Source organism: Musa acuminata, chromosome BXJ1-2 (genome assembly GCF_036884655.1).
Source record: "Musa acuminata AAA Group cultivar baxijiao chromosome BXJ1-2, Cavendish_Baxijiao_AAA, whole genome shotgun sequence".
In the NCBI taxonomy this organism is placed as follows: domain Eukaryota; kingdom Viridiplantae; phylum Streptophyta; class Magnoliopsida; order Zingiberales; family Musaceae; genus Musa; species Musa acuminata.
Window position 1 is genome coordinate 31,793,514 of NC_088328.1, and position 15,962 is coordinate 31,809,475.

The following is a 15,962-nucleotide window of genomic DNA, read 5'->3' on the forward strand; positions in this document are numbered from 1 at the left end:
AAAATTAGTAAATCAATCAAAAATTTCTGAGAAAAAAAACTATATTTATTATTTATGTAAGAAATTATTATTAGGTTATATGCAGAGGTATTAAAAAGGAAAGAAAGAAAGAAAGAGCAAATAGTCAAATATATTGTACCTGTTTATCAGATACCCATCGTTTACCCTCCGGGGGTTGGACAGGTAAGGCGGGACCCAAATTTAGGGCCTCGGGAATTCCATGGAATGTCCCATCGATAAATACGTCATCATCGTACAGTTTTGCGCAACCCGTTTTGCGTATACCCCTTACCGTACCTTCCTATTAGTGGATAGACAAAAGCAAGGCCCACGTGGCAAAGCCACAGATCCTCTCAGGTACGCGTGGGAGTGAATCGATACTTGGAAAATACGCGAGTAATAAAGATCATTCCCAAAATGGCCCTCACCACAATCCTCTTGCGCTGCGCGTGTCTATCCACCACTCCTCACGTGTTATATGGAATGACAAAACTACCCTCATCTTCCTATCCCGTTCTCTCTTCCCCCTCCTCACCATCATGGTCATCAGGACGGCATGGATGCATGCATGATGATGACGGACAGCAGGACATGATGGCATCCATCATCCGCCCATCGAGCCCACTGTGTGCCGCGATGGAGATGGGAACGAGGAGCGAGCGGCCGCCGTTTCGTGGCACCTTTTGTTGGGCCGTGCTTTGTTGACGCTGTCAGCGTTTTCCCCACTCCGTGACCGTCAAAGATAACGACCGCAGGAAGTTTCCGCTAAATATTTTTTTGGCCCTTTTTATAGATTATATATTTTATATCCTTAATTTCAGTTTTCTTCCAATGAAATATCTCTGATTTTAGAAAGAAAATTAAGCATTTATTAGTATCATACCCTAAATATTTGATCGACAATGGATGAATTATAGCAGAATATTTGAGATGTTGCATGAATCCAATGATAAATAATCTTAGGATTCTCCATAATTAATTTTGCAAATCTTTTATGGTCACGTTATTGGCAGAGAGTAGAAAAGTCGAATCACAAGATTTTATTCCATTGTGTCTTTTTGTTTTTAATGGCCAATAAACGCATTGACTAATATTGAGATTAATTGACTGCATTGAGAATTCCTAAGTCTTAGGATTGATTGGTGTGCTCAACAATCTAAGCATTAGAGTCAAACCAAACCCACTGGGATCTCAAAGTCAAATTGTGGTGCTGCTGCCTTATTTGGGATGGGTTTGACTGCCTACTATGTGATTCTCAGAGAAATAGAACACCATGACCATCTTAAAATTATTTCTTTTCTCTATAGACACATGCAATTGGGCTCCAAAAGGGGGCCCATGGGCCAAACTTGTTGCTGATGATGTCACATATTTTTCTTTTAATCTTATAAATCTCTTTATTCTTCTTTTCTTCTTTCTCATTGTATTGTCGTTTGTTTTCATTACGAGATCTTATTACCATTTTTGCTCCTAATATAGCTTGTTCTTCCTCACTCATTCCCCAACGTTGTCGTTGTCACTTGTTTTAAACACCATCCTATGCCCAACTTTGTTTCTTGCATCTCGAGGGTGAATGGTGTCACACAAAAACGATGAGACCTCGTGATAGAGCGGAGGTGACGAGATGAAGAGAAAAGACAAAAGCATTTATGAGATTATAAAAAAAAATATATACCATATAAGAAAAATAAAATCAAGGACACTTTTTGTTCGAGGAATATCCATTGTCACTCTAAATAGGACATACAAAGGCCATTTATTTCACCCAAGTAGATCATTGGGATCTCCATGAACAGAATTGAACTCACCAATCCTTTAGGTTGATTAATTCTTCCGAATTATTAGACAATCTCTTATTTTCATCCCAATCACCTTTTAGATTCAAAGAGGTTGTAAAGCCACAGTTGACTATCAAAGAGGAGGGTGCAGAACTCACATAAATTAGTACCAGAATTAGCATTTTCTTTGCTTGATCGAAGCTTGAGATCATAAACCAAAACCAGTAGTGGAGGTGTACCAATGATCCAGAAATATGAACACACACACCCCAGCTATGAAGACCATCGCTTCCTTTTCTACCTATCACCTTTTGAATTCGAAAAGGTGGTTGTGCGGCCACAGTTGACTATCATAGATTGCGCATCTCACATAAATTAGTACCACAAGGTAGGCCAGATGCATCATCTTCTTCTTTGCCTGATTGAAGCTTGAGATCCTAAACCAGCATCGATCAGTGGAAGTGTACCAACACTTGCAGGAATACATGTGAGCACTTCCTTCGACCTTCTTGCTGAGGAATTCCGTGTGGGCTCTGTGGACACGCTTTTGGTGTACCAAATCTCTCCTCCACAAGTCAAATCTTGGAGACTATAAAGCCATCGCCTTGGCCTGCTCACTCATTGCTATCATAGACATGGCTTCCTTTCTCTACTTGCTCTTCTTCTTCTTCTTCTTCTTCTTCTTCTCTCCCTTCTTGTCGTGCTCAATGGCCTCTTCCCCATCTCCATCTCCGTCGAGCTTGATCCAAAGCACCTGCAGCTTGACATCCAACTACGACTTCTGCGTGGCGACGCTGCAATCCGACCCGCACAGCCTGAAAGCCAACGACGTCAGGTCTCTATCCACCATCGCCGTCACGATGGCTTCCGCCACGGCGAAGAGCACTTCGAGGTACGCCACCGCCCAGGCCAAGAACGCGACGGAGGCTGCGGCCGCCCGGTCGGGGTTCCGGACCTGCGCCGAGAAGTACAGGTACGCCGGGGAGGCGCTGCGGTCGGCGCTGGACTCGCTGGCCGGGGAGAACTACGACTACGCGTACGTGCACGTGAGCGCGGCGCAGGAGTACGCGAGCGCGTGCGGCAGGCTGTACCAGAGGAGCTCCGGCGTGGCGTACCCGGACGCCATGGCCGAGAGGGAGGAGGACCTCAAGCGCTTGTGCGGCACTGCCATGGACATCATCTCTCAGCTCGGTTGATATGATGATGGCACAGCGACCCATGGTCCGTGACGAGGTCGCGATAGCAATTCTGTTGATTCAATCTTCTTTTGTGTCAGTGGTGAAAGCTGTTCTCTCGTGTCCTTCAATGGTGACAGTGTGGCTGTGTTTGACTTTGTGCACCATGCACGAATTGTAATGGCCATTATATTAATAAGACTAAACGGAGGGCGCCTTTTGACTTCACATCTCTGCTCTTCGAGGAGCCAACATATGGGGAGGATGATGATGACGGTGATGAAGACTGATGAGGCTTAGTCTTCCTCCTAAGCCCCGTGCGTTCGTCTTGTACTTTGAGCTCGACGATGCTTCAGATGAAGCACGAGCTTGGCTCCCTTCCCTGTTTAACCCATACCTTACGAAGGACAGAGATTGGATTTAGCAGGAAAGCTATCTCGTAGACAGATGACGAGCTTGCAGATGATACGGTGTTCGTCGTCACCGGACGCATGTCTTGATGTACGTGGGTGCAGATTTTGGGTACCGATGTGGCGGGTATCGTTTAATATTAATCAGGTCGGGTGGGGCCGCCGAAGATGCCCAAAAAAGACACGTAAGGCGCTTAATAATGTATGAGTCGGAAAGAAAGAGAGGGTTCGCGCGACGGAGGGAGTGCGGAGGAGAGAAGGGGCGGTGGGAACCCTAAATCTTCGTCGCGGCGATAAGAGGTCGGTATCTTTCGTAATCTGTTCCTTCTCGTCGGAGGGGCAGAAGGGAGGTTCGCGCAATCTGAAGGAGATCTCCTTTTCTCCTGAATCTTAGCTGTTGTGGAAATCTGGGAAACCTAAAGGGTCGTTCTTCTTCTCCTGAATCTTAGTTATTGTGGAGATCTCTTGGTTCCTCTATCAGGTTTGTTAAGGAGTAATGCAAAGGGAGGGAAAGAATTAGTGTTTGGGTGATTGGTTGAACAATCGACGTGCAAGACACGGAGGGAAAGAGGGAGGGAACATAATCTGAAGTGATAAATCGTCTTCTTTCTCGATTGCGGTAGGAAAGGAGTGCTATTATATTAGTTACTGTGGTGGATCTCTGTTTTCATTGATTAAATCAATAAAGGAGTAATTTGCATGGGAGGGAAAAAGATTATCTTTGTCTGATTCTTCGAGCAATTGGCAACGCAGGATATCTTGAAAATTTAGGTTGGTCTTATTTGATCAATAGGATGATATTATCCATTTTAGATTCAAGACATATTGGAGATATAGGTCTCTCTCTCTCTCTCTCTCTCTCTCTCTCTCTGCTTTTCTTAAGTTGTGTGGATAATTTTAATTGATTAATTTTATAACTTTATGGATGCGCTGACTGATTAGTTTTGTTGGATCTGGAAATTTCTTTTCAACTTGATTTGATTTTCTGAGGGAGCAGATCATCAATCTTTTGGTATTCGATGCCATAAAAAGAAGACCTAAACACTTTTACAGATAGGTTTTATTTAATATGGTCGTGTTAGATTTCCCATTTGCTTTAGTCTCCTTTTATGGACTTTTAGGTGTATGTTTGTTCATCTTTTTGGCTCTTTCAAGAACATACTGGTACAATATATGGTTTTATGCTGATTCTTCTAAGTACGAAGTAAAAGAATTTGTTGAACGTGGTCAATTGGAATTATGGATTGTGTTCCTTTGTCGTGGGTCATGGTTGTTAATGATTGGAAATAAGAGAAAGAAAGCTGAAATGGTGACTAAAATTTGGTGGGATCATGGACAGTGATGTACAAGTAAGTTGGCATGGAAAATGTGCTCTGCATGTTTGGGGAGACCTCTCTTATGACATCCAAATTTGGTTTCTTTTCTCTTTTCTGGAAGGAGAGTGTTGGTGGTTCTTTTCGGACTTACGGAGATGTCTATCAATGCATGGTTTTGTGGTGCACAGGGAGGAAGGTGTTGTTGTCGTTGGTGGCAGTGGTGGTAGTGGTGGTGGTTTGTGTTGTGCTGGTGTAGATCGACTGCAACCATTGGCATAGAGGAAACACGTCTGAAGATGAGCGAAAGCAGCCGTAGTCCTCCGAGGGATCGCAAGATGCGAACAGAGCGAGTCTCATATCGTGATGCACCATATAGGAGGGACTTCCGCCGTGGCTCAAGGTTTCTGATTGCTCAATCTTTCAGTTTTATGCTACATGCTTACTAGAGTGGTACATACTGTTCCATAGTGACAGATAAGCTGATCATTATCATGGACAAGGAGCTTTTTGTTCTCTGCAAAAGGACTGCATCTTTTCAATTTAGAACTTAGTATGCTGAATGTGTATATATTATTGTTGCATATAATAAATGGGCCAGGGACATCCCTTAGATTTTTTTGACCAAAGATGCCTAATTCCACAATTTGCTTCATCCTTCTGTGATCACCAGTAATGAGTAATTCCTTGTATTGGTGGACTGTATAGATTATTAAAGTGCATACGTTATACTTGTATGATCGTCGTGATGGTTTACATGTGTATGTAAAATACCAATGCGATCTTTTTCTTGTTGGTTACTTTTTTCATTGTATTTCTCTGGTGCACATTTTGACATCTCACTGATATATACTACTACAAAACGTATAATGCCTTATTAGATGGTCTAAACCAAAATTGGTTTATTATTTGGTGTATTAGTTGGTAAATATCAGCTTTGTTGCCCAGAAATTTGTTACTAATCATATGCTTGCCTTAATATTCTCATTGTTCATACAAATTATGTATGTATAGGTGCTGCATTAACACTTTTTTCTTTAATTATTAGTTGATTTTCTTATTGTTGTATCAATTACAATTCTGGTAGAAAAAAAAAGTATGTGAGTATTGTGAGTAGTCGAAGGTCTTTCGGATTCATATTTCTTCAAATGATTTTTCGCAAAAAAATATAATTATTCTTCTTGATTACAGGAATCTTGATTTGTGCAAGAACTGCAAACGGCCTGGACACTATGCGAGAGAATGCCCAAATGTGGCTGTCTGCAATAACTGTGGCCTTCCAGGGTAATAATCAAAATCTCTCATGCCCATGATTTTTATTATATATAATTCACACCAGTCACCATGTAACTTCTAGACTTGTACATCTGACCTTGCTGGTTCTTGATGCTTCCGTTTACTCGAGTGAAGTGCATGATAATGAAGAAAATGCACAGTATGTTGGGCAGTCACCTTCTGCACTAATAAAAGAAGGAATCTTGTGATATTAAATCTGGATATGTGCTGCTATAAGATGCATTCTGATGTGTAAGATATAGTACAATCTGAATGATTTTGTCATTGTTATCTGCATTAACCGACACCAAATGGTTTTTGCCTCTGTTCAGTCATATTGCAGCTGAGTGCACTACAAAGGCATTATGCTGGAACTGCAAAGAACCTGGCCATGTGGCGAGCAATTGCCCCAACGAGGGCATCTGTCACACCTGTGGGAAGACTGGCCACCTCGCAAGGGACTGCTCAGCTCCTCATCTTCCTCCTGGTGACCTAAGAATCTGTAACAATTGCTACAAGCAGGGGCATATTGCAGCAGACTGCACGAATGAGAAAGCATGCAACAATTGCAGGCAGACCGGTCATTTAGCTCGCGACTGTCAAAATGAGCCTGTCTGTAATCTTTGCAACATAGCGGGGCATGTGGCCAGGCAGTGTCCGAAGGCAGGAATGCTCGGCGAAAGTGCCGGCGGTGCGTTTCATAGCAGATTGCGAGATGTCGTCTGCCGAAGCTGCAACCAGGTTGGCCATATGAGCAGGGATTGCATGGGTCCCCTGATGATCTGCCACAACTGTGGTGGGAGGGGTCACATGGCTTTTGAGTGCCCATCAGGGAGGTTCCTGGACCGAGGGTTTCGTAGGTTTTGAGTAACGGATGGTGAAGACTGCCAAGGCACCCGTTTTGCATGAGCTTTTGAACCTGTTTGATTTGATGGATATTAGTTTGATTAGAGAATGTTATTTATGCAGTAGATTATTCGGCTTGGAAATCTTGGGGTGATAGTCTGTATTTGAAACCGAGTAACTTTGTTTAGTCATGTCGTTGTCGTATTGCTGAAGGAAAATAGTCGTCGTTTCTGGATCTCAATTCAAATCCTATGAACTTATGCATCCAGATGATGATGATGATGATGATGATGATATATAAGATAAGATTCATGCATGTGACAGGGTGGGAATAATTCACTGATGTCGTCGGTTACAGTTTTCTATGGTCAGCCTGTGCTTGATAAGGAAATGATGAGGCATTAAGCTTGATTTAGCTCCCTATTTATATGGCTACAGCTAGCTAGCCATTCAATTGACAACAAGATAAATGGCTTTGAAGAGTAGGGTCATGCTGGTTCTTGGCAATTACGACTTGAGTTCGATGAACATCGAGCTATTTTGAATTGACTCATTATTACCTCTAATATCATTATTACCATTATTTGATTTAATACAATAATCGACTCATTAATGATCTCAATGACTAACCCAAAATGTTTAATCCATGGTAATAATATTTGACTAATCTGACATTAATTTGATGGACCTGAACCAGGATGCTTCAAATTCAAACTAATATTAGCATCCTCATCTGGTATCCATAAACCAATGCGAGTCTTAGGCTTCTTTCATGCAGAACTATACTAGTATAGTTATTACGATGGACAGGGAGAGATGTTAAAGGGTCGAATTACATGTAGTTAGTTCTCTTTAATATTTTAAAGGGTCGATCGTTATATTTTTAAATTTTTTATTGAAATTCTTATAAAACTAAACATCTAAACTTCCCATTGGTTTTACCGATAAAAGTATAAAAATAATAGATAAAAAAATAATTTCAACTTATTTTCGATAATAGAGTAACGTCATTCTACATCGACACCGATGCAAATGTAGAGCGGCGGTCTACTACGAGCTGGAAGCAACCTTCCTTTGTTGGGCATGCGACGTGTCCATCCACGACATTAACTTCCTCATGACTTATAATATTTACCACTCAATGCTAGCTGCGATGTTTCCAACGCAGGTCCGTGATGGGTCCACCCCCTCTACACTTCCTATGATCTCGTTCTCGCTACCTCCCCTTCGCACTATGTGCCCTCCTTGTCCTCTAGCTCTTGCGTATCTACCTCCGAGTCCACGACGATGCCACAGGCGAAGCCCGTAGATCTTCGACGGACAACCACGAAGCAACGACGTGGAGTGGTTGAGGAGAGGGTGGAGACTGTCTTACTAGGCTTGGAGGATGGGGCTGCGAAGTGGACGATCGGGAACTTGCCACTACAAGTGGCGCTTGCAACTGCATTGTGGTTCGCCATCAAGCTTCGAGACCAGGATGCGATAGTGGAAAGGGGTAGTTGGGTGACACTCTAGTGATCGAAGGAGTGCTCCAGAGTGCTTACAAGGCTAATCGTTGTTATTGCATCGCGAATCGTCGAGGTTGCCAAGCACGAAACCCAAGTCACCGACGCAATTACCAAGCGAGACCAACACAAATATAGAGCATCGCGTCGTCCTCTTCCTTTTCTTCTTTACCTCAACTCTCGTCATCACTCTCCCTCCTCATCCACAACAACCACCCACGACCTCCAACAACATCATCGTCCATCACCATCGAAAACATAATTAAGATGTTGAAATTATATTTTTACCTATCATTATCGATAAAATCGATAATATTATGATAAATATAATTGAATATTTCACTTTCATAATTATAGATATTTCGATGTAAATCTTTTAGGTACAAAGACCGGGATAGTAAAGAAACTAAAAAAGATAATCAGTAATAAAAACGACAACCTCCGTCAACATTTTGTAGAACAGATCAACACCACCACACAGTCCACACACATTACCAATAAGCCAATGCGGACTTCAAAATGCCCATTTCGAAGGTTGTGTTTTCGGCTTAGAAAGTGCATATATAACTGTACATGGCAGGGAGACTGCTACTGCATCATAAAAGTTTCATATAGATGCTTTGGCTCGAGTACAGTGTTAAGGAAGTCAAAGACAACAATTACACATCAAAAGAAGAAAATACACATGGCCAAATTTCAGAGTTGACAATATTTTCATTATTTATGTAGATTCACTGATCTTTTTCTTGTATGCTTCATTATTTATCTGGAGATGACATTAATATGTGCCTTCAAAAAACAGACAAGAGGACCAACCTATTACTAAAATTTGTATCTGTTGTCTGTAGGTAATCAAATCCACCAAACAAACTATACACATTTATCACCGGTTTATAAAAAAAACATATGGGCCTTCTAAACTGATCAAATTGAAGCAACATAGACATTATTATTACAGGCCTATAGCAAACCTTGACCTTTCAGTAGAAGGTGAAAAGTAACGAATAAATCATTTGTCCATCAAAGCTTTACAAAATTTTGAGTGTGAATCAGAAAAGCTTTTACCGAGAGTAGCGGTGATAACATTGGTTAGATTATATCATCCGTGGGATGTCCTTACATCCTTACATATCAGGGATGAGATGGACAGGCACCCTAGTCATGAGTCTATATTTCTCATGTCCCGAAAATGAAATGTCCTTGGATAGAGTTATACATTAAAATGAGAACTGATGTGTCCAAAAAAATGAGGTCACCCATATACAAATTCACGAATGGCATACCATGAAAAACTGCTACATTTTTTAAATAGTGCTACCTGAAAATGCGGTAGATCAGTTCTCCTTCCACTTGTTCTTGTATCTAAGAAATGCTGTAGCTGAACTGTCCCTAGGTTGCGCACGCACACGTGTAGACCTCCGAAGTACGTTTTCCTCAAGTAGGACCTTCTGAGCAATATCTTTTGATCTCTTCTGTAATGCCAAGCTAAATAATACAAAGCACAAGAGGCATTCAAAAGTCAGCCAATAATTTAGAACAAGGTCAGTATGTAAACTTGCTTAAAGAGAGATTCTGTAGATGGTTATGTTTTTCATAAGTTCCATGTAATGGTTATGGATTATTTAAATTATAAAAAGAATACAATCACAATATACAAGCAAACAAAGGTAATTAGACATTCAAAAGTCAAATCAATAATTTAGAACAAGGTCAGTATGTAACAAGCATGATAGAGGATACACAATCAGAAAATAACAAGCATACCTTATTCTATTGTAGTATTTTTCAAGCTGCCTTTTAAGGCCTCTTTCCCTCTCACCTTTTGGATTGAGCGAGCCCAAAAGTGCATCAAGCTTATACATAGATGGCAAGTAAAGTCAGCATCTTAATTGGAGACCAAAAAATGGATGTAACATAATTACACAAGTCCACAGAATGATCACCTCTTCCTTAGTGGAATAGTAGCCCCACTGCATAGAGTCTGAGCTCTCAACAAATAGTCTTCTTTCACGCCGGAAGAACCAATACCTAAAGTGGTTTCTATCTTTCCCTAAAAAATTAGTCCGCACTGATAACTTCTCAATTTCTCTTTCAAGGTGCTCTTTCTGTAGCATTGGACAAAGTAAAATAAACATAAGCAGCATGTAATATTCGTTCTTCCAAACACCTATGCACATTGAGTCACAAGAACAACCACCCACGTGCACACACCAACGAAACACAATCATGCCAATACATAAACACATTCACATGCACATGCAAAAAGACACAGTTGAACAGACCGTGGCTTCAGGCTTCGGAGTCTCTTTGTCTTTATCCTTTCCTCTTCTTTGGGCCTTCATACCTTCTGAATTACACCCATCTCCCATTCTCAGCTTCTTTGCTGCTTCTGCTGAGATGTAGGAATAATGCTTTTTTTCTCTGTCACATGAAAAAGTAAAAAGCGTGCTCTTTCAGCATCTATAATACAATGAAGATATTAGTTATATCTTCTTAGAGCATACCGATTTTCTGCAATATGATTTTTATCAGATATATGGACCTCATCAACATAATCTACATATGATTCACTTAGAGTCATACTGTGATCATTCCTGCTGCCATTTTCTACTATGTTTCCTGCAGGTGATCCTTTATTGTCAGAATTTTCCATTTTCAGCAATTCTTCTTTCTGCCTTCTGGCTTCATCCCTTTTTACAGCTGCAAGTGCTTGCTGCTGTTCAACCCGTTCCTCTAAATTAACTCTGATAGCATCAGTTCCAAGAGCCTCCGCAACCAGTTCCCTCAATATACGCAGCTTTATATGAGCTTCTAGAAGACCATAATGCCCACGTTTGATAGTTCCCACATAACCTGATAGCTCTTCACGATCTCTCATCTCCACAAAATCACATAAGAACTCAGCCCAGTTGATTAGTCTGATCTGAAATTTATAATATGTCAGTAAGCACTCTGTTATTTCTGCTAGAAAACTGAAATAGAAACTTGGTGCAGTTGATCCACGAAAGAAAATATTTTGTCAAAAATCTTGCTGCAGAAATCTAGTAACTAGCAAAACTAATTCACCTTTGATTTCCTTTTTTTGTCCCTAGTGACCAAGAAATAGTCACCCTCATCCTTGATGAGCAATTGCAGTATCGATGAGTGCAGTTCTACTATCAAAGTAAGATTGCTATCCTTGTGACAAATTGCATTCTCCAAATCATCAAGACTGAATGGCCATAAATGCAACAATTTGCCAAAGGTGCAACAGAAGTCCCACACCATAAGAAGGTCTCCCACACAGTTCATTGGCACATTAAACTCCAATGATAAAGGAGGTCGTTCAGTAAAAATAGGATCATCAGGAGCAGGGCACACTAAAAGGTCATCAATAGGATATCTGACTGGCTCAGCATTTGGATTGGCTTCATCCGTGAATATGTAGACCATGTAAGAAAAATAAAACAGAAAATTCTTAAATTACTTAATAATCCGAAAGACAAAAGACTAAACAGATTATGCAGTTCCATACTGACATACATTACAAGAATGTCCAAGTTTCTTGAAGATACCTTTCTTTATTTTTTTGTCTGGTCCTGCTAAATTTCCATTTTCAGCTTCTTTTCTTTTCTTGTTGATTTTGGAATTTTGAAAATCCTGAGGATAATGTGAACCTTTGGAGCATAAAAATGACAGAGAAAGCAGGTATAAAGATGGGGTTAGAATATTATAGAAATACTAACCCACTTCTTCTTAGTACTCCAAATCCTTCCATTTTGAAGAGTAAGTATATCTCTCAATTCTTCTGGAGGTTCAGTCATGATCCCGTGCTTCTTAGCAACATTTTCATGAACCACCCATGGAGAAGTCTGATAAGTTGATTCTTTAATGAACTCCTTCAGTACTCTCCTACTAAATGGCCTCTTCTTGTGTATCAGGTCTTCAGCTTTTACTATGGAAGAGTCGATTATCTTCTTATCTTTGTCAAACCAACCTACTTGGTATTGGACAGTATTTCCATCATCTAAAATTTTTAGAATTTTACATGAATAAACAGAGTCATCTTTCCTTCCCTGCAATTCTAATCCTTCAAAAAGGCTTTCCTGTAACTTGTAATACATTTCATTCACAAGATCATTTAAGGTAGACGTGCCTGCAAAGAACACAGTTCATAAATTAAAATGAAGTAGAAAAAAGAGCATGGAATAAATATTCAACAACAGAATAATTCCATAAAATAAGTTTCCCAAAGAAGATTCCAGAGCATGTAGAACACTTGCATTCCACTTCAATAATTTGCCTAAAATGGATATAATACTAATGCAGGCTAAGTAACAGGGATGAGAAAAGGCCTTCAGAGAATGTTATTCAATCACCATCGGACACATAATCCATTAAATTAATCAAGGTACCATTTTTTATTTCCCGACTTACACGACACTGTCAAATCTAACTAACAAGTGGAATAGAACCCAGAAAATTAAAAAAATAAATGAATATAAATCTCACATGTATACATCAAAGAGTGAACACACGCATAAACATCTATACTCCCACAAGAACTAGTGAACACAGCATGAGAAAGAAGTACACTTTCTAGTATAACTAATAGGTGGAACAGTACCCAGACAAACAAAAATAAATAACAATAACACTCACATGTATATCTCAAATAGTGAACACATACATCCAAGTATGTGCTCACTATTTGGAGGTTGTGTTTGTAAGAATTTGCTAGCTAAGACAACGAGTCAGAAGTCTTTAGCAACCAGCTGCAATTTTTCTACACTACTCCATCCAAGTATCTATATTTCTTCTGATAACTATTTGTCCATCACCTGATTGAATACTACCTGTTTAAAACCACTCACACTTTGGCAATGGCAACCCATATCAGATGTCCCTAACAACATGTTGCCTACTAAAAAGTTCATAAAGTCTTTGTTTTTGTTTCCACTGACCATATCAAGTTGTCGACATAAAACCACAAGTGTTAATTAAAATGTAGGGTCATTTGCTATTTATAGCTCACAAGGTATTGTAGTTCATTCAAGATTAATGTCAGCAGATGATACCAAATCCCATAAAAATGATTACCAAGAAATGCAAGTGGAACATTACAACCAAAATGAGGAAATATAAATTTTTAACTATCACTAGAACACCACCTCAAAACACCAGGAACTTGTGTAGCCTTTGCCTCTAATTGGATTGCCAGACTTCAGTTCATCTCTACTTCAACTAGCTATCTAAGTTCCCGAGATTAATGAATATAAATGCATTTATCAACTATAAGCATATTCTGAATTCTCAACAGTTAATTAACCAGCTAAAATGTTTTTTGTTAAAAAGTTTTGCATCAGAGTCTTTAAGTTCGCATATGATACTGTCGTATTTATAGGTACCACTATCTGTCCGACCATAATACTTCCTAGACAATCAGTCTCTTGGATTTTCTCTCTTTTCTCCCACCTATATACTACACAAATATTTCAAGTCACAATGATTATAGCACCAGATGCACATTATAATATCTTTGTTAATTTATCTTGAATTTTGATGATCACCTTAATAAATTAGACAACAGTGCATAATACAAAAAGGAAAATATAAAACAAACCATAAGGTGGTAACACAACGTGAGTCATCAATGGATAAACACTCAAAACCAGCATACAGGATGAAAAAAATGCTAATAGAAAAAATCAGAAGAAAACAACCATCTTAAAATGCATAATAGAACATTATCATCAAAGAACAAGAAACTGGAGTTAGAAAAGTTATCAATTGGAAGAAATAACTGCAAGCATTGTTTCTGTTCTTACTGAATTGGATCATGTGAAGCACCCGAGGCATTAAATCCTTAGGGAACTGTTGAACATTTTCAGTGGCACGATGCTCAGACACCAAAGCTTCCTCGTAAGTCAAATTTGACTTCCCAGTAACTTTACATCTCCACACTCGTTGGCGATAAAGATTCACTCTCTTTAAATAATCTCTAGAATATGTTAAAGAAAGAGCAACTATTGGCATGTCATCATGAAATACAACAAAGTTGCCATTTTAATAAACAAACATCAAGAAATCTGAAGTGTCATTACTTGAGGTTTATTTCAAGATGCCAAGGAAAGCTAGACAGATATTTTTCTTTACTTTGTTTGTTCTAGACAGATTTTTCTTTTTTTACTTCAAATTCAGGTAGATAGACTGCAAAAGAAAGAATCAGAGAAAAGGATACTCATAATCCCTGAAAAGTTCCTTCGTGAACCGAACTTGGAAGACCGGCTCATGTGGGTCCAAATCCTTTGGTGCCTCCGACATGGATAACGGTTTTTTTTTATAGAGAGGCATGTCTGTTGTTGAATAACTTTCTTTGAACTATATAAAGATCCTGAATCGAAAAAAATATAAATCTCCTAACCTTCAAACGGCAAAAACTTCAGCTCCTGCAAAAAAAAATGACGAATATGCTCTTCAAGTTTGTACAGGCACGCAGAGACAGAAGGAAAAAAAAAAAGAGAGAAAGGAAAAGACATAATAAACAATCACCAGTCTCAAATTAGTATCTTTTCTTATTGACTAAAGGCTAACTATGCATTGGAAGAAATGCTAAATACCGAACGACCGTATCATGATAGAACACACAAAGTAACAAAACCCTAACACCAATTTTCTAAATTGTCAAGCAAAGGCAGCCACTTGAGGAATAGATACTGATCGCAACGAAGACTTGCCTTCGGCAAGAAGATACACATAAGCAGCACATCGAACAAATAACATCGCACACGATTCAATCCTCGAATATTAGACTTGGCTCAAAAAGGAAACATCCGAATACAGGATTTCAGTCGATCAAGGAAAGCGCACAAGATCAGAAAGATCCAATAAGATAACCAAAGAAATAGACAAAATTAAACCCTAAATCATCAGACACTTCTCTGCTAAGCATGTTATCGGAGACGCAATACGAAGCTGTTCGTGACGAATCCACTACGAAACAGCAAAATCCAACAAGATTCCAAAGAAAATCCGAAAAGGGGAAAGAACATTGAGAGTGTAACCAACTCCAGATGACCGAACGACGCGGAAAGATTTTGACCTAGAATTCGCGAAAGCTGCCAGGTTCCGGCCGCGAAGAGGATCGAAAGACAGCTCTCGGAGCGGCGATGCGAACGATGCAAAGTGGGAAGGAATAGGGAAGGGGGAGGGAGAATCCGAACCTCCGGGGATTCGGCGGAGAAAGGAGAGGGGAGGGAGAGGAGGCAGCGGCGGCGGCAAGGGGTGGGGGGAGCGAAACCCACGACGCGCTCGTTTTCGATCCCCCTCTCTCTTTCTTGGTCTGGGGAGAAGCGCTCTCGTTTTCGACTTATATGCCCTCGCTCGCTTCGTTTTGAAACGATCGCTACTTTTCCTTCCATGGTTTTTTGGCCCCCACGCCGAACAAGAGACACCGAAATGGCCCGTCGTGGGTTGAGCTTCCGTCACGTGTCCCGGAGGACGGCTTGAGCTGGACCACGAGCTTCCTTTCGCCTGTTTGGGCCGCCATAATTCCAAGTTGGTGGGAGATGCGAGCCCGGCCCACTACCAGCCGCCAACTGCGACATATTAATTCAATTCAATCAAGATCAAAGCTTTTGACATGATCTCTCGTAAAACACCGCCAAGGCAACAACGATGC

The 15,962-nt window shown here is 40.2% G+C and overlaps 3 protein-coding genes across 5 annotated transcripts; 2 read left to right on the forward strand and 1 right to left on the reverse strand.

Annotated features, from left to right (window-relative positions):
- Nucleotides 1-2,485: 2,485 nt before the first annotated feature.
- On the forward strand, nt 2,486-2,974 carry LOC135612138 (pectinesterase inhibitor 28-like). The gene has a single exon (XM_065107998.1). The coding sequence runs from the start codon at nt 2,486-2,488 to the stop codon at nt 2,972-2,974; it is 489 nt and encodes a 162-aa protein (XP_064964070.1).
- A 584-nt stretch (nt 2,975-3,558) lies between these two features.
- Nucleotides 3,559-7,038, forward strand: LOC135610161 (zinc finger protein GIS2-like). The gene is made up of 4 exons (XM_065104318.1): nt 3,559-3,663; nt 4,868-5,079; nt 5,868-5,960; nt 6,284-7,038. The coding sequence occupies exons 2-4, from the start codon at nt 4,976-4,978 to the stop codon at nt 6,816-6,818; spliced, it is 732 nt and encodes a 243-aa protein (XP_064960390.1). The 5' UTR covers nt 3,559-3,663; nt 4,868-4,975; the 3' UTR covers nt 6,819-7,038.
- A 2,335-nt stretch (nt 7,039-9,373) lies between these two features.
- LOC135610166 (uncharacterized) lies at nt 9,374-15,661 on the reverse strand. 3 transcript variants are annotated; one of them, XM_065104335.1, is made up of 11 exons: nt 15,505-15,661; nt 14,523-14,730; nt 14,110-14,282; nt 12,028-12,437; nt 11,857-11,941; nt 11,369-11,709; nt 10,807-11,225; nt 10,585-10,723; nt 10,246-10,407; nt 10,067-10,155; nt 9,374-9,787 (listed from the first exon to the last, which is right to left on the reverse strand). In XM_065104335.1, exons 2-11 carry the CDS (start codon nt 14,633-14,635, stop codon nt 9,637-9,639), a joined length of 2,082 nt encoding a protein of 693 aa, XP_064960407.1. In that variant the 5' UTR covers nt 14,636-14,730; nt 15,505-15,661; the 3' UTR covers nt 9,374-9,636. The 3 variants fall into 3 exon arrangements, with proteins under 3 accessions (XP_064960407.1, XP_064960402.1, XP_064960413.1); XM_065104330.1 differs by having other exon boundaries at nt 15,384-15,647; XM_065104341.1 differs by lacking the exon at nt 15,505-15,661 and having other exon boundaries at nt 14,110-14,280; nt 14,523-14,726.
- Nucleotides 15,662-15,962: the final 301 nt, after the last annotated feature.